Source organism: Pan troglodytes, chromosome 11 (assembly GCF_028858775.2).
Source record: "Pan troglodytes isolate AG18354 chromosome 11, NHGRI_mPanTro3-v2.0_pri, whole genome shotgun sequence".
In the NCBI taxonomy this organism is placed as follows: Eukaryota; Metazoa; Chordata; class Mammalia; order Primates; family Hominidae; genus Pan; species Pan troglodytes.
This window is the reverse complement of record NC_072409.2, coordinates 2885830-2913244: the sequence shown is the minus strand read 5'-3', so window position 1 is coordinate 2913244 and position 27415 is coordinate 2885830. Positions and strand designations below refer to the sequence as shown.

The 27415-nt window shown below is 54.3% G+C and overlaps 1 protein-coding gene and 1 long non-coding RNA gene across 9 annotated transcripts; one reads left to right on the top strand and one right to left on the bottom strand.

Annotated features, from left to right (window-relative positions):
• Positions 1-605: 605 nt before the first annotated feature.
• Positions 606-16926, bottom strand: LOC112204408 (uncharacterized). The gene is made up of 2 exons (XR_002938050.3): positions 5930-16926; positions 606-2714 (listed from the first exon to the last, which is right to left on the bottom strand). It is a non-coding gene; the product is annotated as an uncharacterized LOC112204408 (long non-coding RNA).
• Positions 16927-17286: 360 nt separating this feature from the next.
• Positions 17287-26797, top strand: PPP1R26 (protein phosphatase 1 regulatory subunit 26). Of its 8 annotated transcripts, none has more exons than XM_054658495.2 (4): positions 17287-17637; positions 20582-20714; positions 21843-21975; positions 22342-26797. In XM_054658495.2, exon 4 carries the CDS (start codon positions 22404-22406, stop codon positions 26031-26033), a length of 3630 nt encoding a protein of 1209 aa, XP_054514470.1. In that variant the 5' UTR covers positions 17287-17637; positions 20582-20714; positions 21843-21975; positions 22342-22403; the 3' UTR covers positions 26034-26797. The 8 variants fall into 8 exon arrangements, with proteins under 8 accessions (XP_054514470.1, XP_054514473.1, XP_054514474.1 ...); XM_054658498.2 differs by having other exon boundaries at positions 20582-20724; XM_054658497.2 differs by lacking the exon at positions 17287-17637 and adding an exon at positions 17845-17930.
• The last annotated feature ends 618 nt before the right edge of the window (positions 26798-27415 follow it).

Here is a 27415-nt window from a genome sequence, read left to right as displayed (position 1 = left end):
AGTCCCACCGCACTGACTCCTTGTTCACCTGCAGCTCTGGGAGGGCACGGCTGAGCCCTCACTTTTTCTGCATTCCCAAGGCTGGCTCCTAGACGGCTCCAAACCGTTTCCAGGGTTCGCTTTTGTTTTCTGTTGGCATCTGCTGTGGTCTGACTCTAAGTCTCTGCCAGGTGCTGGGCCAATCCCACACTCAGGAGCCTCGACTCAGGTGAACATCAGGTGAGCACACAGCGTTCTGTGGCTGTCATTTCCATACGAGCCATGAAGGAAGAGTCCCAGCCAGGTGGAGACTGGCGGGAAGGAGAAGGCTTCTCCCAGACAGGACCTCACAGATACCCAAGCCCACAGTGAAGCCACATTCCTGCAGTCCCAGTCCCCTTCTCTTCTCCTCAGAGAGACCCAGGTGCCTTCTCTGCAGGCACTCCACACTGTCACACACTGCTGGAGAAGGCCTGTGGAGACCTTGGCCGACCCCATGTGTTCCAGATTGGAGAAACTGAGGGCCAGGGTGCAGAAAGGTCTTGCCCAGGGCCTACAGCAAGTGCAGCTAGAGTGAACAACCGCATCCCCCCGGCTCCAGCCCAGGGACTTCACTTATTTACTTATTTATTTTTCAAATAACAGCTTTATTGAGATATGTTTCACACACCATACAATTCACCCATTTAAAGTGTACAATTCAATAACTTATATATTCACCAAGTTGCACAACTATCACCACAGTCCATTTTAAGACAATTTCATCACCACAAAGAAGAATCTTTTAACCATCACCTCCCCAGGCCCCTCACCTTCCCATTCCTAGCCTCCGGCAGCCAATAATATCCTCTCTGTCTCTACAGAGTTCCCTCTTCTGGACATTTCACAGAGACGATTGGCTTCTTTTGCTTATTTTCATTTGGTTTTTAAAAGAGGGCTAAAACTTAAAGTATAATAATAATAAAATAAAAAACGAACAAAAAAATAGAGGGCTCCGGCTCTGCCATGGTCCCTCTGGGGTCTCCTGGGTGGAGGTGGAGAAGGTCCCCTCTGAGTTGCACATCCCCTTCCAGGGGCCCCACCCAGAGCACCAGGTCTTAATTTCAGTTTAGGGCAGAGGGGAGCTGGCGCCTCTGGGATGTCTCCTCCAGTGACTCATAACTATTGCTCATCAGCTCAACCTTGGAAGTCCCTGCAGGGGACAGGATGGCTTAAAGAAATGGGAGCTTAGTCCAGCCTGGTTCCACAGGACAGAATGGTCATGACTTAGGAACTTTGTAATGACACTGAGGACATCTGCAATTCTGGTGAAAATGGTGCAGGTTTTGCCTGAGGAGTCAGCTGATCAGACACAGGGCACCACGTGCCAATGCACAGCTGCTGCTGGGTCCCAGGGAGCTCGGGGCTCAGGCGGGATCAGCCTAATTGCTTGTGATCTAAAGTAAGGAAATTTCACCCTCTTAGATGTCAGACCTTTTTGACTTTTTCTTCTTTACTTTTACTACTTTTAAAGAAAACCCAATTATTTCCCAACTTAGTCAACATGTAAATATGTCCCAATTTTGTGAACTGTAAGTCACAATTTTGTGGCTAGTGGCCATGACTCTGAATGTGAAGGGCACTGTGGTTGTGGGCACAGGCTTGGAGTGAGCACACCTGTTCACTTTGACTTTATGTCCTTTTTAAGAGGAGGGGGCTTCCCAGATGGTTTATGATGACATTTCCAATATTTAAGACTCCTCTTGAGTCCACCAGCCTGCCCCAGATTTTGACTCTGGTGGGCACTCCCAGCTGGCTTCCTTTTGCAGACTTTTCCACTGGCTGCGAGTCTGGGATGGGAGGGGCAGGTGCACACACTGGACTCCAGGTATGCAGCCAAATTATCTATCAGGTCTCAGCGTAGAATAGAAACATTTTGGGCATGAGACTGTAGTCAAATATCTCAGCCTTGAGAAGAATTTTAAAGTTTTTCCTCCTTTCCCTCCTAGTCTCAGAATGCAGCCTTGAAACATACTTTAAACCTGTTTCCCTCCCTTTCCCACCAGCCACAGTGCTCACTTATCTCATTCTGTGCCTGCTTAGAAATGCCAGGCATAGAACCCAGCTGTGGAATCCTCCTGTCTAGGGGAGTTATGAACAATGAGTCCCCCACCACCAGACCAAGGTCAAGATGATGCCAACTAGACCTCCGGATGGGCAATGACTCAAGACACCTGCACCACTGCTCTACTCCCACATGTCTCCCACACCGAGTTCTCCTTCCTAAAGCCCTTCACGCAGTCCAAAAAGCTGAGATGGTTCCTTGGAGCCTTGAGCCTGGCCACTCTTCCACCTGCTAGCATCTGAATAAAAGTTGCTTTCCTTTCACCACACCTCGCTTCTCCTGCGGCAAGCAGCCAAACTTGAGTCAGTTACAAGACATCTCTACCTCCCCTGATCCCACAGCTACAGGAGGACGCGCACCAGAAGGGAAATGTGGCCGGCCACAGTAGCTCACGCCTGTAATCCCAGCACTTTGGGAGGCCAGGGCGGGCAGATCACTTGAGGTCAGGAGTTCAAGACCAGCCTGGCCAACATGGTGAAACCTCATCTCCACTAAAAATACAAAAATTAGCCGGGCGTGGTGGTGGACACCTGTAATCTTAGCTACTCAGGAAGCTAAGGCACAAGAAGCTCTTGAACCCAGGAGGTGGAAGATGCAGTCAGCCAAGATCGTGCCACTAGTGAGCCTCTGTCTAAAAAAAGAAAGAAAGAAAATGTTAACCAAGAAATGGGAAGGCAGTGGGGGTGGGAAACTGGGGAACCCACTCGGGGGGAACAAGGGGGCCCTGTGGGGGCAGCAGGCTCCTCTCTGACATCTCTTCACTCCCTCTGCACCCCGCAGGCCCCTGCGGCCTGTGGGCCTCACCCCACACGTTTCCAGCTCCAGCCTGGTTTAGCTGGTTTATCTCTCTCTCTCCTTCTCTGTGCTTCCATTTGGATCATTTCTCTCAGTCAATCTCAGCATTGGTCCCTGAGTCTTTCCTCAGCTGTATCCAGGGGCTTTTATGTGAAGTGCACTCCAGCGAATCTGCGATTCCGACGCGGCCTGTCCATCCTTTCCCGAGGGCTCCATTGCCCTGTCAAAGCCTCCATCTTCTCATTCGTTTTATCCACCTTTTCCACTACCCTTGGTGCTTCGCCCAAAGCAAACAGTAAACAGGTCACTGCAGCAACCACCGTCTGGCCGGGGGAAGGTCCCTGGGGTGGAAGCCTCAGCCATGACATCGGACACCCCAGCCAGCAAGTGACCCAGACCAGCAGGAGCACGGGGTGAGGGGCTCTAGAATGAGAGTCGGCCGTGGCGCCAAGGCCACGGTTGTGGTGGTGGGAACTGGCATGTGTGCCACCAGCCCTCCCAGAAATCGTCACTTGAAGAATCAGCGACAGGACGGGATGGACTCCACGCAGGGCAGGAGGGAATGAGAGATGCTGCCGTACCCCAGAGGTCACCTCAGACAGTTTCGTCTCTACCCCTGGCTTCCCGTGTCCCACGGGAGGACATTCACCTGCTGCCGGAGCTGCCGGACTTGGCAGGGGCTCACGGCCCAGGGGCGGACATCAGCTACTGAGGAATGGGAGTCGATGGGCGATCCCGGCTCCCTCAGCCCTCAGAGGGAAGTTCCGAGGCACGTTCCCCGCGGCCCCCAGGAGCCTGAGCCCAGCTGCCCATGGCCGTCACCCTTCCACTGGCTTTCCTCCCCGGATGTCTCACACCCTTCCCTCACTGGGCCTCCTGGGGTCCCTGGTCCCCAGGTCCTCATCTCAGGGCCTGGGGGGGTCCCAGCAGTAAGTGCTAAATAACCCACTGCAGGAAATATGACTGCTTCTCTCTGGGAGAAAGGAGATGGAGGCAGGTCTCCTGCAAACTGTGGGTGCAACGTTGCCTTTAGAAGGTCAAATCCGTGCAGTGGGGAAAGCAGTGGATGCACCCACCCCCCGGGGAGGCAGAAGAGGGAGAATGTGAGGGATGAGCCCTTGAAGGTAGGTGGGTGGGCTATGGGGGTTTCCGGCTCCATTCAAACCATACTAGGAAACCATCAGAGACTTTTTTTTTTTTTAGCTTAATGAAATCTTTTTTTTTTTCTTTTTTTTTTTGAGACAGAGTATCACTTTGTTGCCAGGCTAGAGTGCAGTGGCGCGATCTCCATTCACTGCAACCTCTGCCTCCCTGGTTCAAGCGATTCTCCTGCCTAAGCCTCCCAAGTAGCTGGATTACAGGCACGCGCCACCACGCCCAGCTAATTTTTGTATTTTTAGTACAGACAGGGTTTCACCATGTTGGCCAGGATGGTCTCGATCTCCTGACCTCGTGATCCGCCCGCCTCAGCCTCCCAAAGTGCTGGGATTACAGGTGTGAACCACTGCGCCCGGCCTTTTTTTTTTTTTTTAAGACAGTGTCTTGCTCTATTGCCCAGGCTGGAGTGCAGTGGAACAATCACAGCTCACTGCAGCCTCGACCTCCTGGGCTCAAGTGATCCTCCTGTCTCAGTCTCCAGAGTAGCTGAGACTACAGGTGCACAGCACCATGCCCTGCTGATTTTTAAATCTTCTGTAGAGATGAGGTCTCACTATGTTGCTCAGGCTGGTCTCAAACTCCTGGGCTCCAGCGATCCTCCCACTTTGGCCTCCCAAAGCCTGGTATTACAGGCATGAGCAACGGTGCCCGGCCAAGCTTCATGCACTTTGATAGGGCAGACACTTTTTGTCACCACCACGCAAGCCAAGAGCTTTGCCAGCCACTCCAGGCCCCCTCCACAGCACCCTCATGGCCACAGCCCTCTCCCAGCCCCCAAAGTCATCACCGTCCTGACAGGATCTTCTCTCCCTTGTGCTTCTCTACACTTTCATTTAGGTCAAATTATTTAATATCTCTATCTTTAAACATGACAGTTTAGTCTGAGCCACTTTTTTATCTGATGTGTCTTTTAAATCTCTTTCCCCTACAGGTTCCACGCCATCCCTTTCTTTTCCTTACAGTTGATCTGGTGAATACCTGGGGCTGTCCTCTGCCAAGTTCCCCACAGTGAGAGTGTTGCTGGCTGCCCCTCACAGATCAACACCTCCTCCCTTGTCCAGTGGGTTTCCTGCAAGGAGGCAGCTGGAGCCAGGGGCTGGGGCCAGGGGCCCGATCACACCCAGGCCCTGCATCTCTTTTTTTTGTGTTTTTTTGAGACGGAGTCTCGCTCTGTCGCCCAGGCTGGAGTGCAGTGGCGTGGTCTCGGCTCACTGCAACCTCTGCCTCCCGGGTTCATGACATTCTCCTGCCTCAGCAGCCTCCCTTAGTAGCTGGAACTACAGGCACCCGCCACCACCCCTGGCTAATTTTTTTTATTTTTAGTAGAGATGGGGTTTCACCGTGTTAGCCAGGATGGTCTCGATCTCATGACCTCATGATCCGCCCGCCTCGGCCTCCCAAAGTGCTGGGATTACAGGCGTGAGCAACCGCACCTGGCCATCCCCTGCAGCTCTTTATCAAGGGCACAGAAGCTGGATGCTCCCCCTTTTCGAGGGGTCAGTGGCTGCATTACCTACACTCATTCATTCACCAGGGGTTGCAAAATGGTGATATTCTAATTCTACCATTCTTTTTTTTTTTTTTAATTTTTTTTGAGACACAGTCTTACTCTGTCTCAGCTCACTGCAACCTCCACCTCCCAGGTTCAAGCAATTCTCCTGCCTCAGCCTCCCGAGTAGCTGGGATTACAGGTATGTGCCACCACACCTGGCTAATTTTTGTACTTTTAGTACAGATGGGGCTTCACCATATTGGTCAGGCTGGTCTCAAACTCCTGACCTTATGATCTGCCCGCCTTGGCCTCCCAATCTTCTTTCATTTATTAGTTGGATTGCTTAAAAAAAAAAAAAGACTCCCCAATATGGGCAGGAACAATGCTGAATTTTTACTTACCTGTCTCTAGATAATGAATTGATTGTTAGCCTCCAAAGATGATCAATTTGTTTTTGTTTTTGTTTTTGTTTAAGATTACGGTGAACTCATGGACTTAAACTTCTTTATGGGTTTTGAGCCACTGCAATTATCCTCACCAAATCTCAAGCTGTCCCACCTCTGGCACGTGGGGCCTCTTCAAGTTTTCCTCATTCATATTTGTTTGTCTGTTTGTTTGTTTTTGGGTGGCCAGCAGGAGAGCATCCACAGTCTGTCTCTCCAGCCAAGGAGGAAGGTGACAAGACCTCCGTCAAGGTGAGATCCAGGTCGGCAGCCTCTGGTTCCCCTGCAGTTAGGCTGGAAAGTGAACCCTCTGAGCCGGCCCCTGGGGTGGGGGCACCAACTCCAGAATACACTTTAAGCCTGTCCCTGCAAATCAAGGTCTCAGGTTCCGTGTTATTCTGTCCGTCTGAGGTCTTCAATTAAGTCTCAACCCCAGTGGGTAAGAAAACTAAAAGGTATTGTCAGGGTAGAGATGAAACCGCCGTTGCAAAATTATGAGCCAGTGAAAGAGATGAACCAACTCCACTTGCTTCTAAGCTCCAAGCTGTCCTTGTGCATTCCTGGGTGTAGGCTGAACTCCCCTTGGGAGGAATTTAGTTTATATTAATAGTTTATAGTTTGATACAAAGAGAATAACAGCCCTTTCCCAAAACAAAACCCCTTCTTGCCTGGGGACTAGATGCCTTTGTAGGACTAACAAATTAGCCACAGGATTAGAAATTATGGTTCGGTGTCATGTAGCTGGAGGCTGCAAGATTCTGACTCCCCCCAAACTGCTCCCGGAGATAAAATCACGATTGTAAAACCTAAGACCAGTGCTTGAGATATTTTGCAGACCCTGCACTTGATGGATCAGCCGGCACCACCCAGATCGATAAACTGGCTCATCTGATCTTGTGAGTCAGTTCCCCACCCAGGAACTGACTCAGCGCAAGAAGACAGCTATGACTCCCTATTTCATTTCCGACCAGTCAGCACTCCCGGCTCACTGGCTTCCCCCACCCACCAGGCTGTCCTTAAAAACTCTCATCCCCCAATGCTCGGGGAGACTGATTTGAGTAACGATAAAACTCCGGTCTCCTGCACAGCCGGCTCTGCATGAATTATTCTTTCTCCACTGCAATTCCTCTGTCTTGATAAAATGGCGCTATCTACACAGCAGGCAAGGTAAACTCTTTGGGCGGTTACAGAGATCGTAATGTATCCATCACATTTTTACAAGTTTTACTAAGACAGGATAAGAATCTCAGGTTTGGAGCAGGACATTTTCAATGGAGCTTTCTCTGCCATCTGCCCGGCCATATCACCCAGGGTCTCTGGACTCCCAGGGACACAGGCAGCCCAAAGGCAGTTCTGTCTTATCTCAAGCCCAGGAAGATAAGATAATGTGCTGGGATAATCCCTGAGAAGTTTCCTTCTCCTCCAGCTTAAAGAGGTAAAAGGAAAATAAAAATCTCAGGACCCCAAACTCACTATGCCAAAAAGAAGAGTTAAGCTTGGGAACTGGGTCACCCAAAACTACCTCCCGTGTCTTCCTAAATAGACAGATGCAAAGACAGAAGGATACTCCCCTCCCCAGGGGGCCCCCCTCACTGTTTGCTCACAAGGAAATACATTGTGGTCCCCAAGATCTTTTTTTTTTTTTTTTTTTTTGAGATGGGGTTTCGCTCTTGTTGCCCAGGCTGGAGTGCAGTGGCAGGGTCTGGGCTCACTGCAGCCTCCACCTCCCGGGTTCAAGTGATTCTCCTGCCTCAGCCTCCCAAGTAGCTGGGACTACAGGCGTGTGCCACCACGCCTGGCTAATTTTTGTATTTTTAGTAGAGATGGGGTTTCACCGTGTTGGCCAGGCTGGTCTCGAACTCCTGACAGGTGATCTGCCTGCCTCGGCCTCCCAAAGTGCTGGGATTACAGGCAACACATCTTTTTTTTTCTTTCTTTTCCAAGAACTTTGTCCTAAAACAGAGTTCTGCTGAATTTCACCCTGAAAATGTAAATTAACAGCTTATCTGCACAGGTATGGGACAAAGACAGGACTAGAAGTCTTCCCTCCGCTCACAGGAGACAAAGGCATCTTTGACTCCCTCCTCTACTGTTCTTCTTCCATAAAGATGCAGGTTCACTGAGCACGGGATGAATGCACAGTTTACTGTTCCTCTTCCGCCTTTCCCATGGAAAACGGGGATTCAGGGAAGGCTCATCAACGCCTCAAAAGAATGCAACGCTGGCCTCTTTTATCCACCCTCCCGTTTTTTTCTTTCCGTTTTTCCCTACTGTCTGCTCTTTCCTCTTTGGATACTGAAGTTCTCAAACCCTCTTTGGAAATCGTGCAGGCCGCAGGTCCTACTGTGCTCCTTCAGACCCGCCTAGCCCGCGGAGCCCGTCCTTCTCCTGAAGCCGCGGATCTGGTTTGCCGACACTTTCCCCTGGGCACGTCCTCAGCCCCGGCAAAATAAACCTCTCGATAGATTGAGACTCCTCAGTCATTTTCTTTGGTGTACAAAGCACAGGCTCGTCTTCCTGTGTCCATCCCGGGGTTTCGGGGCAGCAGAGCTGCTCCGCCTCCACAAGTGTCCAGGATCTATTTCAGATGGTTCAGCCTCAGGGCCAGGCTGGGTCCTCTGCACCCCAAGCTGTGTCCTCTGTCTATGGCAATGACCCAGATAGGGCCGGTTCTCAGATGGCTCTGAAGAAATGTTTAGGGGTGTCTGGGGACTGTGCAATACCTTTCTCCACACTCAGATTACAGAGTTCTCCCTTGACCGTGGACCACTTCCTGGACACGGCTGCAGACAGCTGTCACCTCCCTAAGCTGAGCCTTAAAGACCAAGGTCCCACTTTCCCAGTCTGCTCTTGATCCTTTAGAATTTTCACAAAGTTGGGCTGGGCACAGTGGCTCACACCTGTAATCCCAGCACTTTGGGAGGCCGAGGAGGGAGGATCACCTGAGGTCAGGAAACCAGCCTGGCCAACATGGGGAAACCCCGCCTCTACTAAAAATACAAAAATTAGCCTGCATGGCGGCCAGCACCTGTAATCCCAGCTACTCGGGAGGCTGATGTAGGAGAATCGCTTGAATCCTGGAGGCAGAGGTTGCAGTGAGCCAAGATCGCACCACTGCACTCCAGCCTGGGGACAGAGCAAGACTCCATCTCAAAAAAAAAAAAAAAAAAAAAAAAAAAAATTCACAAAGCAGCCCCCTCCTTTTTCAATTAAAAATATTCTGTGCTGGCCGGGCGCGATGGGTCACGCCTGTAATCCCAAGACTTTGGGAGGCTGAGGCGAGTGGATCATGAGGTCAGGAGTTCAAGACCGGCTTGGCCAACACGGTGAAACCCTGTCTCTACTAAAAATACAAAAATTAGCCTGGCGTGGTGGCCAGCACCTGTAATCCCAGCTACTCAGGAGGCTGATGTAGGAGAATCACTTGAATCCTGGAGGCAGAGGTTGCAGTGAGCCAAGATCACACCACTGCACCCCAGCCTGGGGACAGAGCCAGACTCCGTCTCAAAAAAAAAAAAATTCTGTGCTGGTTTCCTTTTATTCCTCCACGCCAGAGCCCGGAGGCTGTGGTCTACAGCTGCCGGCCATGCCCCTGCCTCCATGGAGACCTGGGATTGTGTCAGACGTCCTGCTCCAGCCTTTAAGAGCAGGAGTGGCTTTGTCACCAAGGGTATGCACGGCTTTTCCATCCCCTTTCATCCTGGGTGACACAGGCTGCAGATAATAATCACAGCCTGGGATTCGAGGGAGCCTGACTAGTCGCCGCCTCTCTCCCCCGACTCGGATGATCTGCTTCTGAGCCTGTCTTCTGTTGTGAAACTTACTCCCGAATGCCTTCACCTGATGCCGAGCAAAACGTCACAGTCTCTACCATGTTGCTATGCGGTAGCTGTAAGTAGACAGCACAGAGCACAACAATAGGTCACTTCTGCCCAACTGTTAACCAGGCAGCTGGTCACCCAGCTCAGTTACCTGCATAAAAGCCTCAGCGATCCCCGTGGCCACACTGGAAGTTCTCCTGTGGCTTCCACACTAAGAACTACATCTAGGGTTTACATCTTTTTTACTGGCCAACCTCCTTTTGCCTTTCAGGAGTGTGACTGAGCAACCTCTTTGGTTGTAACCAGAGACGCTGGTTTCGGAACGCAGGTGGAAAGGTCGGAAAGGTCAGCAGCTGCTGCCACGGAAACAAGAAGGGGTCTCCGGGCAACCGGCTTGGTCTGGAAGTGCTTTCACCTCTGTCCCCCAGCTCTTCCCTCTGGGCAATGGGCTTGGAATGAGAGTGCTTTACCTCCACACCCGCAGCTGTCTCCATGCATGCACCCCCTCCGCAGGGGCCTGGCGGGGCAGCTCACCTGTGCTTTGCTCCCATCCTGGGCACTGAGGTGAGTCAGATGTGGGGGCAACCACACAGTAGCACCCCGCTCATCGGTCCCACTTGGGGCAGTGAAACAAAACACTGCTGATAAAAAACTTAAAAAGGAAAAGAGAAAAATTAAAAGCCCAGACTCCCAGGGAAACGCTGCATCTGAACTTCTGATTCAAGGGAGGAAAAAAACCCAAAGCAGCTGCCCTCGTCAGGCTGTGCCCACCCCCAATTTGTGCTCACCCTCGGTTCCCGGCCATCTCTGCAAGGGAGACCCTTGGAAACGGGGACTCCCTCCTCACTGGAGCCACCATCACAGATGGGACCTTCTGAAGGCCATAGGCGGCAAAGGGAGCCCACCCTAAGGTCCAACTTTGTGTGTGGCCACAGATAGACCCCAGGCCATCTCCCTTCCCTTTCTAACATGAGCTCGGGGTGTCATGATCCGTCAAAGCGGACCTTACCATCTCCCTTCATGACCACTAGGCCGAGAGAAAAGTGGGCAGGTGTTTCTCCCCGGGAAATACTGCTGCACTGTGGCAGGAGTGGTTTTGAAGGCTGCCTTAGGTTGAAGCTAGGCAGAGTCTTCTGGGGCACAGAGGGGCCTGGGACACCTGCCTCTTCCCGATGCTCAGCCCTCAATGCCTTCTGGCCTTGGATGGTCCTGGGCTGGTGAAAGGTACAGCTTCCATGCAGCCCTACTTTTCTGTACAGTGCCAAACTGCTACATACAAAAACAACTATAGATATATATTGCAGACAGGGTCTTGCTCTGTTGCCCAGGCTACAGCACAGTGGCACGATCACAGCTCACTGCAGCCTCAATTTCCTGGGCTCAAGCGATCCTCCCACCTCAGCCTCCCGAGTAGCTGGGTCTACAAACGTAGATATAAATATACGTATACATATTTTTTTTCCTTTTTTTTAGAGACAGAGTCTCGCTATGTTGCCCAGGCTGGTCTCAAACTTCTGGGCCCAAGCAGTCTGCCTGCCTCAGCCTTCCAAAGTGCTGAGATTACATGTGTGAGCCACTGTGCCCGGCCAGAAACTACAAATCTGTATCAAGACTTGCGGAGGCTCCTTACCCTCCCCTACCTCAGAATAAAGTGATTCAGGACATCATGAGTAGGTTTTTATACAAAAATATCAAACGTTCTGTATTGCCTTTCCAAAACTCATAGAACGTGCGGTGGAGTCCCTCTTCCTTCTGCCAAAGGAAAACTGAAATAGAATCATTTCCATGGATCTAGGGGAAATTTTTGAGACTCAAGAAAACCGTGACCTTTCTCATTTTTACTCTGCACCACCTTCATTTAACAAGAGTGCAGAAACCTCCTCGTGAGAGGCTTTACCAGAATCTGTTTCCCTCATCACATTTGCGATCGTTTTAACCTTGATTGCCAACATTCTATTTCAGAGTTGTATAGCTAAGTCTTATCAGCTTATCATTTCTGATACGGCTTCAGCAGCCTCTTCCACTGAACATGGTTGAGATAACATTTCTCAGAGAGACTTAACAAGTGAACTAACTCTTTGCCTAAGAGATGGAGAAAGTGAGCTCCTAGCAGAGTTTCTGAAGTAAAAGATTCCAGTTGCTGCTTCCCCAGGAAGGAGGGTCCTGGGGAACTTGGGGTGACACAGGGCAGCTGTCTGGGCCCCCTTCAGGGCAGGAGCACTCCATGGTCCCCGGCTGCCCAGCCCAAATGACAGTCCCGGGCTGAGGTTCCCCAGGGGCAGCCCACGTCCAATGGCCGTACAGGGGGTTTAGAGGTGTAAAGGTCCGGCCAATTTCCTTGACAGGGGCCATCTGAGGGGCTGCCATGCTCCAGGGCCCCCCGAGAATCAGCCGAAGCCTCCATCGTGGCCATGTGACCGCTCGGCTGCCCCCTGCCCCATCCTGTCCTGGGGGTGCCCCTGGCCAAACCCTCACACATAGGCTTCTCAAGTCCATGCAGCTCCCCCGCCCTGGGCAGGCTCCTGTCCGAGAGGTCGTCTGGGTCAGAGATGCCCACTTCCTCTGGCCTTTGTCACCTCTGCCTTTTACTCTGCAAGGTTTTCCTGCCTTTGAGGAGGGGGTCACCTGTCCCGCCGCACTCCTGCTGGCCCCTCCAGGCCCTCCTGTTTGAGGAAAGGAGCAAACGTAGAAACAGTGTCTAGTAAGAATAAGGGCCCTCGCCCAATGTATTTTCTGCAAGGAATCAGAGCGAGAAAGTCATTTTCCTCCCAGATCCTGAATTGGAGGCACCCTGCTCTTGAATAAATCCAAGGTGACATGTCCTCGTTTCCCACTGACGATGCACGCGGGGTCTCCTGAATAATTCTGTCTCGGGGGGTGACGTATCCTTGTTTCCCACGGACGATGCACGCGGGGTCTCCTGAATAATTCTGTCTCGGGGGCTTATTTTCCGTTTCAGCTTAAAACGCTCCCTCATAAACAGATAATCATCAAGTCACGTTGTCCCCTGACATTGTAAGTAATAAACAGGGTAAAATTCACGCCAGGAAAATTCTAAGAACATAACAATCAAGAAATGAACCCAAATAAAGCCATGCAGAGTCACTTCTGGGGTAAACGGTTTCGAAAATTCTTTTGCAGAAATAGAATTTCTAAAGATTGAATCCAGTGGGCTCCCTGGACCCGGGTGGGAAGGGACTGGCCCCCTTTCTGCGGGCTCCGGGTCCGGATGGAGAGTGCCAGCTGCCCCACCTGGTGGCGGGTCTCCATGGACAGGCGAGCCTGCGCAGGGCTGTGCTCACAGTCATGAATATTCATGTCCTTCTGTTAAACAGCCTATGTCAGTCGGTTTACGTACATAGGAGAGCAGTACCTACCATTTTATTTTTTATTTTATTTATTATTCATTTATTTATTTTGAGATGGAGTTTTGCTCTTGCTGCCCAGGCTGGAGTACAATGGTGCAACCTCGGCTCACTGCAACCTCTGCCTCCTGGGCTCAAGCAATTCTCCTGCCTCAGCCTCCAAAGTAGCTGGGATTACAGGCACCCACCAACACGTCTGGCTAATCTTTTTTTTTTTTTTTTTTTTTTTTTTTGTATTTTTTAGGAGAGATGGGGTTTCACCACGTTGGCCAGGCTGGTCTCGAACTCCTGACCTCAACTGATCCACCCGCCTCCATCTCCCACAGTGCTGGGATTACAGGCGTGAGACCGGTATGCTCACCGTTTTGAAAATTTAAATGGTATAAAAGAAGACAACACCAAAACCTCCCCTCCCCCTTGCTGGCCTTCCACTCAGGCCGCTCACACGGGTCCTGACATCTTCGTGCGTGTTCTGCCAGGTGGCGCGCCAGCCCACCCTGATTCTGAAAATGCACCGGGGTGACACTTTACATCATTCTGCTGCAAGCGTTTTCCACTTTCTTATGCTCCCTGGACTCCTTCTGCACTGGGGCACACGGATCCGCCTCCCTTCCAGCAGAGGCCCAGGGGTGCAGGAGGTTCCAGGGTTCATTTCACTCTCCCCATCTGGTCACTTATGGGGGTCTGCTTTGACAAGGTTGGAGCAGTCCTTGTCGGCGCGTGCCTGGACAAACTGCACGTAACTTCAGGACGAAGGGCTAAGCAACACTCAAATGTGACCTGCAATTTATAGTTAACAGACACAGCAGGATGACCTCCCAACAGACACTGTGTCCTCCTGCCAGCAGGGTCTGGGGCGCCTGCATCCTTGGGTCCTCCCAGGGGACTGTGGAGCTTCCTTGTGTTGGGGGGAAATGTTGCCTTCTTTCACATGAGTTTCTTTGTTTTTGTTTTGAGACAGAGTCTCCCATCCCAGGTTCAAGCGATTCTCCTGCCTCAGCCTCCTGACAGCTGGGATTCCAGGTGTGCACCACCACACTCAGCTAATTCTTTTTTTTTTTTTTTTTTTTTAAGTAGAGACAGGGTTTCGCCATGCTGGCCAGGCTGGTCTTGAACTCCTGATCTCCGGCAATCCGCCCTCCTCGGCCTCCCAAAGTGCTGGGTTTACAGGCATGAGCCACTGAGCCCAGCCCTTGAGTTTTCTTTAATTATGACAATGTAACTAATTCTGTAAAGGAAAAGAGCAACAGAGGAACTGCTGGCTTTTCTTTATGAGCTCAGACTTTGGTCCCCAGCAGGCCCTCAGCCATCTCTCCCAGGCGGTCTCTCCACTCCACATGGAGAGTGACCTTCATGTGGTCCCACTGGACTCTTTGTGCCCTTCACAGAAGGCCAAGCAGAGGCCCAGAGGGGAGCAACAGCCACATAGGGACCCAAGAGCCCACCAGAGCCCCTCGGGTGAGACGTGCAGCCCACTGCACCTGTCCCTGCTGCCACCGCCCATCCACCCATGGACAGCAGAGCCCCGGGCTGGGTAGAAAGATGCCAGGAGTCCTCACTTCCTCCATGGCGGATAATGAAGGTGACCCTGCGTGCTGATCCCCGGAGGCACAGCCTGCACAGTGAGGAGCCTGACTAGGGGGTCCCAAGGCCAAGGCCAGAGCCTCTCACAACAGGAGAGTCTGACAATGACAGACGCCCCTCCTGTTCCTCCAATGAAGGCCTCACAAGGCACTGTTGAGGCCTCCTTAGAATTTAATAAAAAAATAAAAAGCACCAACCAACCAATCTCTGAACATCAGTAGCTTCAAAAAAGGAGTACAAGTGTTCCCTGTTTTGAGAAACTGTTTATTACGTGCCACACACTCTGGCCCAGGAATCCCCCAAGAGCCCTAGGTCACACCCCTCCATGCCCTCCACTGCTCTCTTACTTTGGAATGCAGGGATTAAACTGGTGAATGATTATGAAATCTTAGAGTGGTAAAAGCTATTCCAGGCCTTACCCCAAAGCCAGAAACCACAAAAGAAAACTTGATTGATTTAGCTACAGAAGAACTTCAAACTTGTGTGTAGTAAAAAAATAAAAAGGCAGGACACAGTAGCTCCCATCTGTAATCCCAGCACTTTGGGAAGCCAAGGAGGGTGGATCACTCAAGCCCAGGAGTTCAAGACCAGCCTAGGGAACATGGCAAAACCCCATCTCTACAAAAACATACAAAAACTAGCCAGGCGTGGTGACGTGCACCTGTAGTCCCAGCTACTGGGGAGGCTGAGGTGGGAGGAAAACCTGAGCCTGGGGAGGTTGAGGCTGCAGTGCCATGATCACGCCACTACACTCCAGCCTGGGTGTACACAGAGTAAGACCCTGTCTCAAAAAAAAAAAAAAAAAAAAAAAAGGTTGAACAAACAAAAAACCAAAATCCAAAGTCAAAAGAAAAATGACAGAAAAATAAATGCAATGTACAAGAGTATATTGTACTACTGTACAATATTCTGTGTTATTGTACTGTTGTACAATACACTTTTTTTCTGAGACAGAGTCTCGCTCTGTCACCCAGGCTGGAGTGCTGTGGCACCGTCTCGGTTCACTGCAACCTCCACCTCCTGGGTTCAAGCAATTCTCCTGCCTCAGCCTCCCGATTATCTGGGATTACAGGCACCCGCTACCACACCCGGTTAATTTTTGTATTTTTTAGTAGAGACGAGGTTTCATCATGTTAGCCAGGCTGGTCTCAAACTCCTGACTTCAGGTGATCTGCCCAACTTGGCCTCCCAAAGTGCTGGGATTACAGGCGTGAGCCGCCGCGCCCGACCATACATTGCATTTACGCTCTTGTACAGAGCAGCATACGGCACAGAGAAGAGCTAAATTCCTTACGGTAACAAGCTCTTAGAATCCCTAAGAAAAAGACACACAGCCCAACAGAAAAATAAAAAATGGGCAAAGAACACAGACAGGCAATATTCCAAATGGCCAATAATAAAATGAAAAGATGTTCAACATCACCAGCAGTCAAAGAAATTAGGATTCAAGTGATGAAAAGGGGTGTTTCGCCTATCAGACTGCCAAAGACATCACGCAATGACCTATCTCAGGGCTGGCAAGAGGACAGGCAAGCGGGCATGCCCGCTCACCAGCGGGTGGACGGCAGGCTGGCCCCGCATTTCTGGAGGGCATTTTGGCAAAATGCAGCATAGTCTTTGGCCCGCCGGCCTCTTCTAGGGATTTGCCCGCAGGAAATGCTCAGAGCCGCTCTAAGGAGGCATCATGAAAGCTGTTCACCACAGCACTGTTTTAAAAACTGTGAAGCAGCATGCCAAAACCTTAACAGCCCATGTCTCTGGGAAGTCACCTTATTAATTAGATCATCTCCCCAAAGTTTGGTAATGAAAGAGTATTATTTCATGAGAAAAAAACATTGCTTTTTGAAAAAATTCACGAAGGCATTAAAACAATTCTTTAATGGGTTTCCTGACCCAAAACTGGCCCTCCAGCTTCCCAGGCTGGCATGACTAGAAGCACCCCTCCAAGGCAAGTCTCTGATTTTGATCCTATCAAATCTCTGACACTTTCTAGACAGGAACCGAACCCACAAATTCATCTCCCAGACACGTGTGGATCAGGGCCCAGGGGGCTCACAGAAGCAGCGCGGTGCCCCTGCGCACCATCTGCCCCTTCCACGAGTGGGCGCTGAGGGAGGATCCAGTCGGGTCTGCCCGTTCCCCGCCGCCCGGGGATGCTGAGCACACCCGGGCCACCGCCAGCCTCGGGCACACACCCTGGACCTTTTATAAAACAAAACTGGGAAGACTTTCAAGGTCACATGGTCAGTGCACAGCAGAAGCAGAAACAGCAGCGGCCTCAAGGTCCGGGGCAGTTCCTAGAAACTGTTCCCTCCCCCGAACCTGGCGGCAGGTGTGCTTGAGGAGCCGCCACCCCGGGCAGGTCGTGCGTCCACTCCCCGCCGCAAGCTCGGGTGGGGCAGCCGCGGGGACACGCGGGGGCCGCCCCCGACCCCGGCCCAAGGCTGTGGGGCTGGAGGGGCGGGCAGGCCGGTCTCAGCCCGGAGCCCCGCGTGAACTTCGGGGAGGAACTCGGTTGGCGCCGGGGCCCCGCACGCTCCCTCCCCGCGGCTCCGAGCGCTTTCCCACGGCCACGCCCCCCGCGCCCAGAACTTCCCGGCGACCCCGCGCCCCCTGCGCGCCCCCCGGAGGTGGCCGCGGTACGGGAGGCGGGCAGCACGGGGCTCGGCCCGGCCCAAGCGCCTTCGCCCCGCACCCCGCCGAGGGGGCCGCGTCCGAACCGGGCGGGGCGGGGCGGGGGCGTCCCCGGGGCGCGGGCGCGGCGGCAGGTGGGCGCGCTCTCGCGGGCGGGGGTCCGGCCGGGCCGCGCGCCTCCCCCGGAACTCGGCCGTGCCATTCCCATGATGCCCAGCCACGGGCACGGCTTCCGGAGTGCGGCCGCCGCCGCCACCGTCCGGTAGGTCGCGGGGAGGGGGCGGCTTGGGGGGGTCGCCCCGCCCCCCGCCCCGCCCCTCCCGCGCTTCCCACGGCGCGGCCCGGGCGCGGGGCGGCGGCAGCGGCGGCGCGCGGGGAGGCGGGGAGGCGGGGGGCCCGGCCGGACGCCCCTGCGCCCCCTCCCCGCGCCCCGGCCGAGGGCGGAGCGCGCTGGCCCTGCAGCCTCCGGCCCGCCCCCGGCCCGCCGCCTTCCCCGGGACGTGGGACGCGGGCGCAGGTGGGGTCCGCGCGGCGGGCGGCGGGGGACGGGCGGAGGTGAGCGGGTGCAGGGCCGGGGCCGGGGGGCTCGGGGGCTGGGAAGCTGGGGGGTCGGGGACAGGAGGGCCAGCCAGGCCGGGGCCGGCGCGCCGTGCAGGCCGCGGCGGGCGGGCGGCGGGGGCTCCCCGAGGCAGGCGGACGGGGATCGGCGCCGGGGCTGCTCCGTTCCCCGGGCGGGGATCCTGTCTCTGGCCTCCGTGCGACTCTCGGTCCGCGCGCCCCGCGCTCCTGGAGCCCCAGGTGAGGCGCAGGTGAGGGCCCGCGGTGGGGAGCTTGGGCCCGGCCCGGGGCGGCCGCTGCCCTCCGAGAATGGCCGCGGCCCGGCCGGCCTGGAGACTGCGGTTCACGCCCTGCGCCAGGCGGAGCTTCCGGGAGGGTGGCCGCTCTCCCGGGCCCCAAGCTCGCTAGTCCTCGGATCCCAGAAACATAACTCCGGGGGTGCAGACCTGCTTGGAGGCCCGGCCTCTTCCCTGGGGAGGCTTTCGCTCCCGCCGGGCCGAGGACCAGGTCGCCGATCCGAGCGGCTAGGGTGAGCGCGCCCTCGGGGAGGGGAGCTCCCGTGGGGGACCCTGCCCAGCCCGCAGGCCGTGAGTAGCCCAAGCTTGGGAGTCGGGGGAGGTCGGGCAGGGGCAGCCGGGAGGGGCTCACCTTGCCTTCAGTTCCCAAGCACAGGAAATGGCGGTGCAGCTTTGCTGGGGGACGCTTGTAGTGAGGTTGTAAAATTGCAGCTTCTGGAAGGCTGGGAGCTGAATTCTAGCCCACGCCCACTTCTGGGTGGCTGGAGCGGGTCCTCCTGCTGCCCCGCCCGCTCCTGCACCGGGGCTCCTCTCCCTGGCCTGCAGACCCTGGCCTCCCTACCCTGGGGGAAAACCCCACCTGGGAGGTAAGACCGCTGGCTGAGCTGCTTTTCGGCCAACCGAGAAATGTAGAGTATTTGGGGGCGTTTCTCACAGGTGGGCAGACTGTTAGGATGGCGAGGGCCCAGTGTGGGTGCGTTGGTTCTCTCCAGAAGGTTGATGTATGGACCGAGAAGGTACCCGAGTGTTCTCCACCGCTTCCTAAAATCTGACACCGTGTGGCCTTGGGGTGCAGGTGCTGGGTGTCCCCACAGCCACCCTCAAGACCGTATCCTGAGGCAGCAATTTGACAAAGCCTGCACCTCTGGCTTGGGCCCACACCTATCTCTAAGGACTGATTAGGGGGCTTTTCTTGTTGTTGTTGTTTTTTTTTTTTTTAGAGCCGCTGGAGTGCAATGGCTGATCTCGGCTCACTGTAATCTCCGCCTCCCTGGTTCAAGCGATTCTCGTGCCTCAGCCCCTGGAGTAGCTGGAACTACAGACGTGGGCTCCCACGCCCAGCTAATTTATGTGTTTTTAGTAGAGATGGGGTTTCGCCATGTTGGCCAGGCTGGTCTCGAACTCCTGGCCTCAAGTGATCCACCTGCCTCCACCTCCCAGAGTGCTGGGATTACAGGTGTGAGCCACTATCCCCGACCCAGGGGGCTTTTCAAGAATGATTCAACTCGCATAATGTTTTAAAGCCACAAGCTGTCCTGGGGAGACGACCCCCCTCGATTTTTTTTTTTTTTTTTTTTTCTTTCTGAGATGGAGTCTCGTTCTGTCTCCTAGGCTGGAGTGCAGTGGCGCGATCTCGGCTCACTGCAACCTCTGCCTCCCGGGTTCAAGCAATTCTCCTGTCTCAGCCTCCCCAGTAGCTGGGATTACAGGCACACGCCACCACGCCCGGCTAATTTTTGTATTTTTAGCAGAGGAGGGGTTTCACCATATTGGCCAGGCTGGTCTCAAACTCCTGACCTCAGGTGATCCACCTGCCTCAGCCTCCCAAAGTGCTGGGATTACAGGCGTCAGCCACTGCACCTGGCCAGATTTTTTAATACCATTCTTGAACTAGGTGATTTGACAACTTAGAAAACTGTTCACTGGGTGTCCAGGCCTTCTCTGCAATCAATCAGAAGCTGTAAACGTGGCTAGTGGAGAACAGACTATTTCCCCAGGAAAACTCCCCTCCCCGACCTTGTCATCTAGTGTAAAGACACTGACTTGGGCCGGTTTTCTTAAGGTAGTATTTAAGGTAGTATTCTTAAGGTAGTATTGCTGTTTAAGGAGTCAATAGTCTTAATTTAGACTCTCCTCAGCCCAAGGCTAATGCAAATGTTTTGTGATTTATGTCATTTTGCAGAGGCAATTTGAATAACACCTACAGTAAGGCAGGCGTGGTCTGCTAGCCAGTGAAAGAGCCCCTCTCGCATTGTTGGTCCCCCAGTGCTCTGTGTCAGTGGGGGATCTCTCCAGAAGGTGACTTTATGGGGGATGTCATGGGCTGCAGTGGGTGGCCAGAATTTGAGAACTAGCAGATAACGTCACATATGTGCCCCATCCCCATCACTTCAGCCAGCATCAGATCTGCTGTCCAGGATAGCTATACATTACTTGTGGTTAAATGTATTTGTCTTAATACATTAAGTTAAATATATTTGTACTTGTGGTTAAATGTCTTAGAGTACGTTCCTTCAAAAGTTAATTTTGAGCCCTTAAGTTAATGATATTTCTTTCCAAAAAAAAAAAAAATTTATGAACTGTAGCTTCAGCCTGTAATTAGATGCCTCTGATTCTCTTTGATTCTGGTAGTCAAAAGTGTATTGAAAAAGCGGAGAGAGAATGCCTCGGTGTGTAAGTGGAGTGATGAGGACCTGATCTCTGGGCCGTGTGGGAACACTGGCTGCCATTTCATCACAGTCAACCTGGACTCACAGAATTTCAAGTAATTTCAAGTAATTCTTGTATTTTAGTTTCCCTTGTAGGGCACAAATTGGTGCTAGCAAATGACTGACTTCTGAATCTGTCTCACCCCCTGGTTAATTGCTGGTTACCCCTTTTGGGCTCACCTGTGTGTAGGTGGCCAGGCTCACCTTTTGTTTCTTTTTCTTTCTTTTTTTTTTTTTTTTTTGAGGTGGAGTCTCATTCTGTCACCCAGACTGGAGTGCAGTGGCGCGATCTCAGCTCACTGCAAACTCTACCTCCTGGGTTCGAGCAATTCTCCTGCCTCAGCCTCCCAAGTAGCTGGGATTACAGGCATGCGCCACCATGCCCGGCTAATTTTTGTGTTTTTTTAGTAGAGATGGAGTTTCACTATATTGGTCAGGCTGATCTTGAGCTCCTGACCTCAGGTGATCCACCCGCCTCGGCCTTCCAAAGTGCTGGATTACAGGCGTGAGCCACCACACCTGGCCACAGCCTCACGTTTTTGTGAAAAGATGGTGGCATGTAAATACCCAATTATGTGCTTGTCAGGAAGGAAGCGCCTGGTTAACTGGAGAAAGCTCCTGGTAAAGAAGAATCCATAACAGAGGCAAAACATACTGGCCAGTTTTCGCCCACTGCTGAGGTCCTGAGGGCAGCCACAGCCTCTGAGCCAAGGGGAGTTCAGTGTCCATAAGCCTTGGGGGCTTGCTTGCATAAGAACCGCTTTGCACTGCAATTTTGGGGTAGGCAGGTGGGTATCAGAGCAATGTGTTAAGAATGAATAGCTGCGCAGTATCCCTGGTATTGCTCTAAGTGACTGCCATCCACCTGAGCTTCCTCCCTGCAGTGGCAATCCCCAGGCCATTCGTGAGCAGGTCTTCAAAGTGTCCCAAGCTCAGCCCAGCACTTGTGCTGAGGCAGCCACCTTTGGTCTGAAATCTGGCAGCGCAGGATGAGAAGGGGGACATCACTGTGTTCAGGGTGACTTCTGTGCTAGTTAGCTAAGAATAACAATGCAGTCCCATGAGACCACCTGGCAAATTTACATTTGACATTTAACATAGAGAGGGTTTAGTAAAAGCAGCCCTTCAAGATGTTTGGGGAAATAATTTTTGAGTGGCTCACATCATACAACTTTCTGTTCCAGGAGCTTGTTGGTTGGGTCAAGAATGAACCGACGCATGACGGCATGCTGATCCTGGGTTTCTAGTCGTCCTTTTTAACCTGCAAAGAAGCATTTGCAGACGTTGTCTCATGGGTACCGCTTGCCAACTTTGGAGGTAAATAAAACCTCTCCCCTCTTACAGAGAAGGTGGAAGCCTGGAGTGAGAAGGGAAGAGCGGGGAGGTGATGACCGTGCGTGCCCCGGGCGGCACCGTGGAGGGTGGTTGGAAACATTTTCTTACTGAATCTTCCCAGCAGCCCCGGGCTGGAGCAGGTAAATTGTTCCTTTCCCAGCTGAGGAATCTGAGGCCCCAGGAGCATGAGTAAGTCGCACAAGGACACCCAGCTAGCTGGACGTTGGGCTCCACCCAACTCTCTCCACTCTGTGAGCCCAACATGCTGTTCCTCTGGGGCCTCGCTTGGTGTTGGCAGCTATCGCTGTTCGTAGCTGCATCATGCCCATGTGCTTTCTTTCCGCCCAGGATGTGAAGCCGGTAGAGAAATAAAGCATCGCCCCTCTGCGCGCCCCTCCCCGTCTGCTAGAATGTTTCTCATGAACGCTTCTCCAGTGGTTGCTCTCCAGTCCAAATGGGAGGCCTTTGGCCCGCCAGGGAGCTGTAGGTTCCCCAGGTGCTTCTCGGAGGCTGAAGAGGGCGTGGAGAGCGCGTCGGTGAGCGCCCGGGTGCAGATGCTTATCAGCACTCTGCAGCGCGACGGGGCTGCTCGGGGCACCAGCGATGAGCGCGCCACACAGAGGGGCCACAGGGCAGAGGGATGCCACGACGCCAGGCCGGCTGCCAAGCCCACCGTGCACAAGGAGCCACCCGCGTTGGCTGCCTGTGGTCTCGTTGCTGACTTTGACCCCATGGGGGAGGAGGAAACTGCAGACTTTGGCCCGTTGGTGCTAGATTCAGACAGTGATGATTCCGTGGACAGGGACATTGAGGAGGCCATCCAGGAGTACCTGAAGGCAAAGAGTGGAGCCGCACAGCCCGGGGCCGGCGGGGCCCAGCCAGGTGCAGCCCAGCCTTCCAGGGCCGCAGGCGGAGGCAGTAGATGTAAGCCGGAACCGGCTCACGGCAGTGCCCCGACTGCCCTGTGTCCCCCAAAACTTGGACCTGGATCAGGTGGTGGCCCCGGCAGCCAGGTGGGATCCAGCGAGGACCAGGGCTCCGCCTCCCCGGTCAGTGTGAGCAGCGATGACTCCTTCGAGCAGAGCATCAGGGCGGAAATAGAACAGTTTCTGAATGAGAAGAGACAGCATGAGACCCAGAAATGTGATGGGTCAGTGGAGAAGAAACCAGACACAAATGAAAATTCCGCCAAGTCACTCTTGAAATCCCACCAAGAGCTGCCTACAAAGGTGGTGCATCGGCAGGGCCTGCTGGGTGTCCAGAAGGAGTTCGCCTTCCGCAAACCTCCCCGGTTAGCGAAGATGAACGTGCAGCCCAGAAGCCTCAGGTCCAAGGTCACAACCACGCAGGAGAACGAGGGCAGCACGAAGCCGGCAACCCCCTGCCGCCCTTCAGAAGCAGCACAGAATAAAGGTGGGATCAAAAGGAGCACCAGCGCTGCAAGGAGGGGAAAGCGAGTCACGAGTGCGGCACAGGCGCCTGAGGCGTCCGACTCCAGCAGCGACGACGGCATCGAGGAGGCCATCCAGCTGTACCAGCTGCAGAAAACACGCAAGGAGGCCGACGGGGACCCGCCCCAGAGGGTCCAACTCCGAGAGGAGAGAGCGCCTGACCCTCCCGCACACAGCACAAGCAGTGCCACAAAAAGTGCCTTGCCCGAGACCCACAGGAAAACACCCAGCAAGAAGAAGCCAGTGGCCACCAAGACCACGGACCCTGGTCCAGGGGGCCTGGACACTGACCATGCCCCCAAGCTCCTGAAGGAAACCAAAGCTCCACCTCCAGCGAGCCCTGCTTCCAGGAGTGAGTTTGTGGAACGGTCCTCGTGCCGGGCAGACACATCTGCTGAGCTGATGTGTGCAGAAGCAATCCTGGACATCTCCAAGACGATCCTGCCGGCCCCTGTGGAGGGCAGTGACGGGTCCCTGTCCGCAAGCCCACTCTTCTACTCCCCGAACGTGCCTTCCCGCTCTGACGGCGACAGTAGCTCCGTGGACAGCGATGACAGCATCGAGCAGGAAATCCGGACATTTTTGGCCCTCAAGGCGCAGTCAGGGAGTTTGCTGGCCAGAGGTGAGAGCTGCCCGCAGGCTGCCCAGGGTCCACTTTTGCCGCCTGGCCTCAACAGCCAGACCGGCGGCCACAAGACCCCTCTCTCTAAAACACCAGACCCACTGCTGGGCTGCAAAAGGAAGCGTAGAGGTGGTGGCCATGTGAGGCCATCCACGCCCAAGAAAATGCAGGAGGTGGTGAAAGACGGTAGCCAGGATGCCGACCACAGCCAGGGGAGAGCTGAGCCCGGCCATGAGGGGCGAGACCTGCCCATCCAGGGCAAAGCCAGTGAGGCCCTGGGAGGGGAGGGCACCGCCAGGGGGCCTGGCGACACTCGCATGTCACAGGGCCAGGGTAAGACAGACGAGGCAAGGCGCCTAGACGAGAAGGAGAGCTCCGAAGACAAAAGCAGCTCCCTGGACAGTGACGAGGACCTGGACACAGCCATCAAGGACTTGTTAAGGTCCAAGCGAAAGCTCAAGAAGAGGTGCAGGGAGCCCAGGGCTGCGTGCAGGAAGAAGGTCAGGTTCAGCACAGCCCAGACGCACTTCTTGGAGCAGCTGGGCGGGCTCCGGAGGGACTGGAAAGACAGGGGCCCGCCGGTGCTGAAGAGCTGCCTCTCCAAGTCCAAGAGAGACAGTGGCGAGGGTCCTGGGAAGAAACCCCCCAGGGTCTTTGGCAGCACGGCAGAGAGGACGAGGCAGGAGGGCGCCGGGAGCCAGGACGCGGCCCTGGCCTTCCGGGTGAGGAGACCCGCCCCCGCCTCTGCCTCCGAAGGGAATCCATTCCCCAGGGAGTCCCAGGGCCCAGCTCCCAGCCCCGGCTCCCTGTCTGATGACAGCAGTTCAGTGGACAGCGACGACAGCATCGAACTGGAGATTAGGAAGTTTTTGGCGGAAAAGGCCAAGGAGTCGGTGAGCAGTTCAGAAGTTCAGGCAGAGGGCCTCACCGCTCTCGGGACAGGGGGCCCAGCCAGGCCAGAGGTGCTGTGCAGGAAGGAGCCGGCCCCACCGCCTGGCGTGTGCACACGCAGCCAGAGGGCCAGGGGGGTCCCACATCTGGCCGAAGGGCTTCGAGGCACAGAGAGCGCAGGAGCACAGGGCACAGCTGGTCTGTTCAGCCAGGGCGGGAAGGGGCTCCCCGCTGCTCCTGCCCGAGGGGATCCGGTGCCGCCCAGGAGCACCAGCGGCGGTGTCTCCGCCAAGGGGCTCTCAGTGAGCAGGAGAAATGTTTACGTTCACAAAGACCAGAGCCCACGAGGGACTGAGCCTGCTGCCAAAAGTGCTTTTGGTCAGCTGCCCAGCTGTGCCACAGCGGGCACCGAGGCAGGAGGCGCCAGAGGAACCTTTCACATGGGCTGCGGGAGCCCGAGCTTCCTGACCCCCAGCCCGGGAGCTGAGAGGGACGCTGGAGCCCAGGCCGACCGCACACCGCCCTGGAGCGACTTCGCCCACCAGAGTCGGCTGCCCAGCCCGTGGGTGCTGCGCTCCGAAGGCAGAGATGCAGTGTGGAGGGGGGGCGTCGGGAGCGAGAGAGACAAGGGGTCCGAGGGCCCCGCCCGGGGCCTGCCCAGCCTGCCCCTTGCGGGCTTCTCGCCGCTGCTGTCCACCCAGCTCTTCCACTTTGGAAAGGGTGTCTCCTGGGGGGGCAGGCAGGCTGGCCTCTTCAGCCCCCACCTGGGGCTGCCTCTGCAGGGCCCGTCCTTCTCGGCCTTCAGGGAGGCCCAGGCCGGACCCAGCCCTGTCTTTGGAAGCCCACACCTGCTGGCAAAGAAGGACGGCGGCCCCTGGCCAACCAGGAAGGCACAGACAGGGCTGAGTTTGCATGACAGGAGGAGCTCGGGCTCGGAGGAAAGCATTTTAGACCTGAGGTATCGACGAAGGGTCAACAGGGATGACCAGGAGCAGGACGCCTTGGGCAGTGACGCCAGTGACTTCAGCGACACCTCCACGGAGGACAGTGGCGGCAGCTCAGTAGTGAAGGTCTAAGCCCTCGAGCTGTGGGTTCGCGTCCTGGGTTGCGTGCATTCGTGGAAAGCGGCGTAGCCGTGCGTGTAGCCGTGCGTGTGTGTGATGGTTCCGTGGCTGCAAGGAGGGGAAACAGTCTATTATACATAGCCCTGTATATATGTACACCAACATGAAACTTTTATTTAACAGACGTGTCCTGGTAAATATGATTTTTGTAGCTTTTTGTAAATTATTTAAAGTGATGTAAAAAATATTTTTGGAAAATACTGTTGTTCAATTTTGTAGGGTGTTCCTAACTGCAGTTTTCTGTGTTCTGCATACAAGTCTTAGATTAGGAAACATTTGGTTCTTATCATCACAGCCAGGTTCACAGAGGCTCTGATGCTTTTTGGTTGATTGCTGGTGAGAATGGCCGGTGGTGGCTGCAGTGGTAGCCTGAGGAAGGCCGAGCTGCCCTCCCTGGGAATCACTCAGATGCCCCAAGATGTCCATTGGGAAGCTCCCAGGACAGCACTTTTTATACAGAGGACACCGCCTCGGCCCCACGTCCTTAGAGGCCAGAGCACATCTGAAAACTGCAATCACAGCCGTCCGCTGGAAAAACGTTTCGAAGCACAGTGGCCAGCGAGCGAGCACGTGGCTACTCCCTGTTGCATGTCAAATCCACACAGATGTCAGCGGCAGCTGCTCGGCAGCCCAGCCCTGGGCCTGGGTGGGTTCATGTCCAATCTTGTTCGATCACTAGATGATTCTAACATCGAAATAAACCTCTTTTTATATGGCGTTACTGTTCTTTTTAAATCATGGTTCTTAAAGATAACACACGTGCACTTAAAATGTCCTTTTCTCTGGCCGGGCGCGGTGACTCACACCTGTAATCCCAGAACTTTGGGAGGCTGAGGCGGGTGGATCACCTGAGGTCAGGAGTTCGAGACCAGCCTGGCCAACATGGCAAAACCTCGTCTCTACTAAAACTACAAAAATTAGCCAGGCATGGTGGCGGATGCCTGTAATCCCAGCTACTCAGGAGACTGAGGAAGGAGAATCGCTTGAACCCAAGAGGCGGAGGTGGCAGTGAGCTGAGATTGTGCCATTGCACTCCAGCCTGGGTGGACAAGAGTGAAACTCCATCTCAAAAAACAAAACAAAACAAATTTCTTTTCTTGCACACACCAATAAGCACTGCTTTGAACTTTGGTCCCCAGACACCCAGGGCAGAGATGATGTGCAAAACCCAGTCCTGGGGATAAGCGTTCTCCATACCTGTCCTCCAGAAACAGGAGCCCCATCAGAGGTGTGCCCGAACACCAACGTCAGCCCTTTGGGTGGCTTTCTGTGGGCGCCTCCCAGGGCAGAATGCACAGGGCCCTCTCCTGCACTGTGTTGTGGTTAAAGGTGGC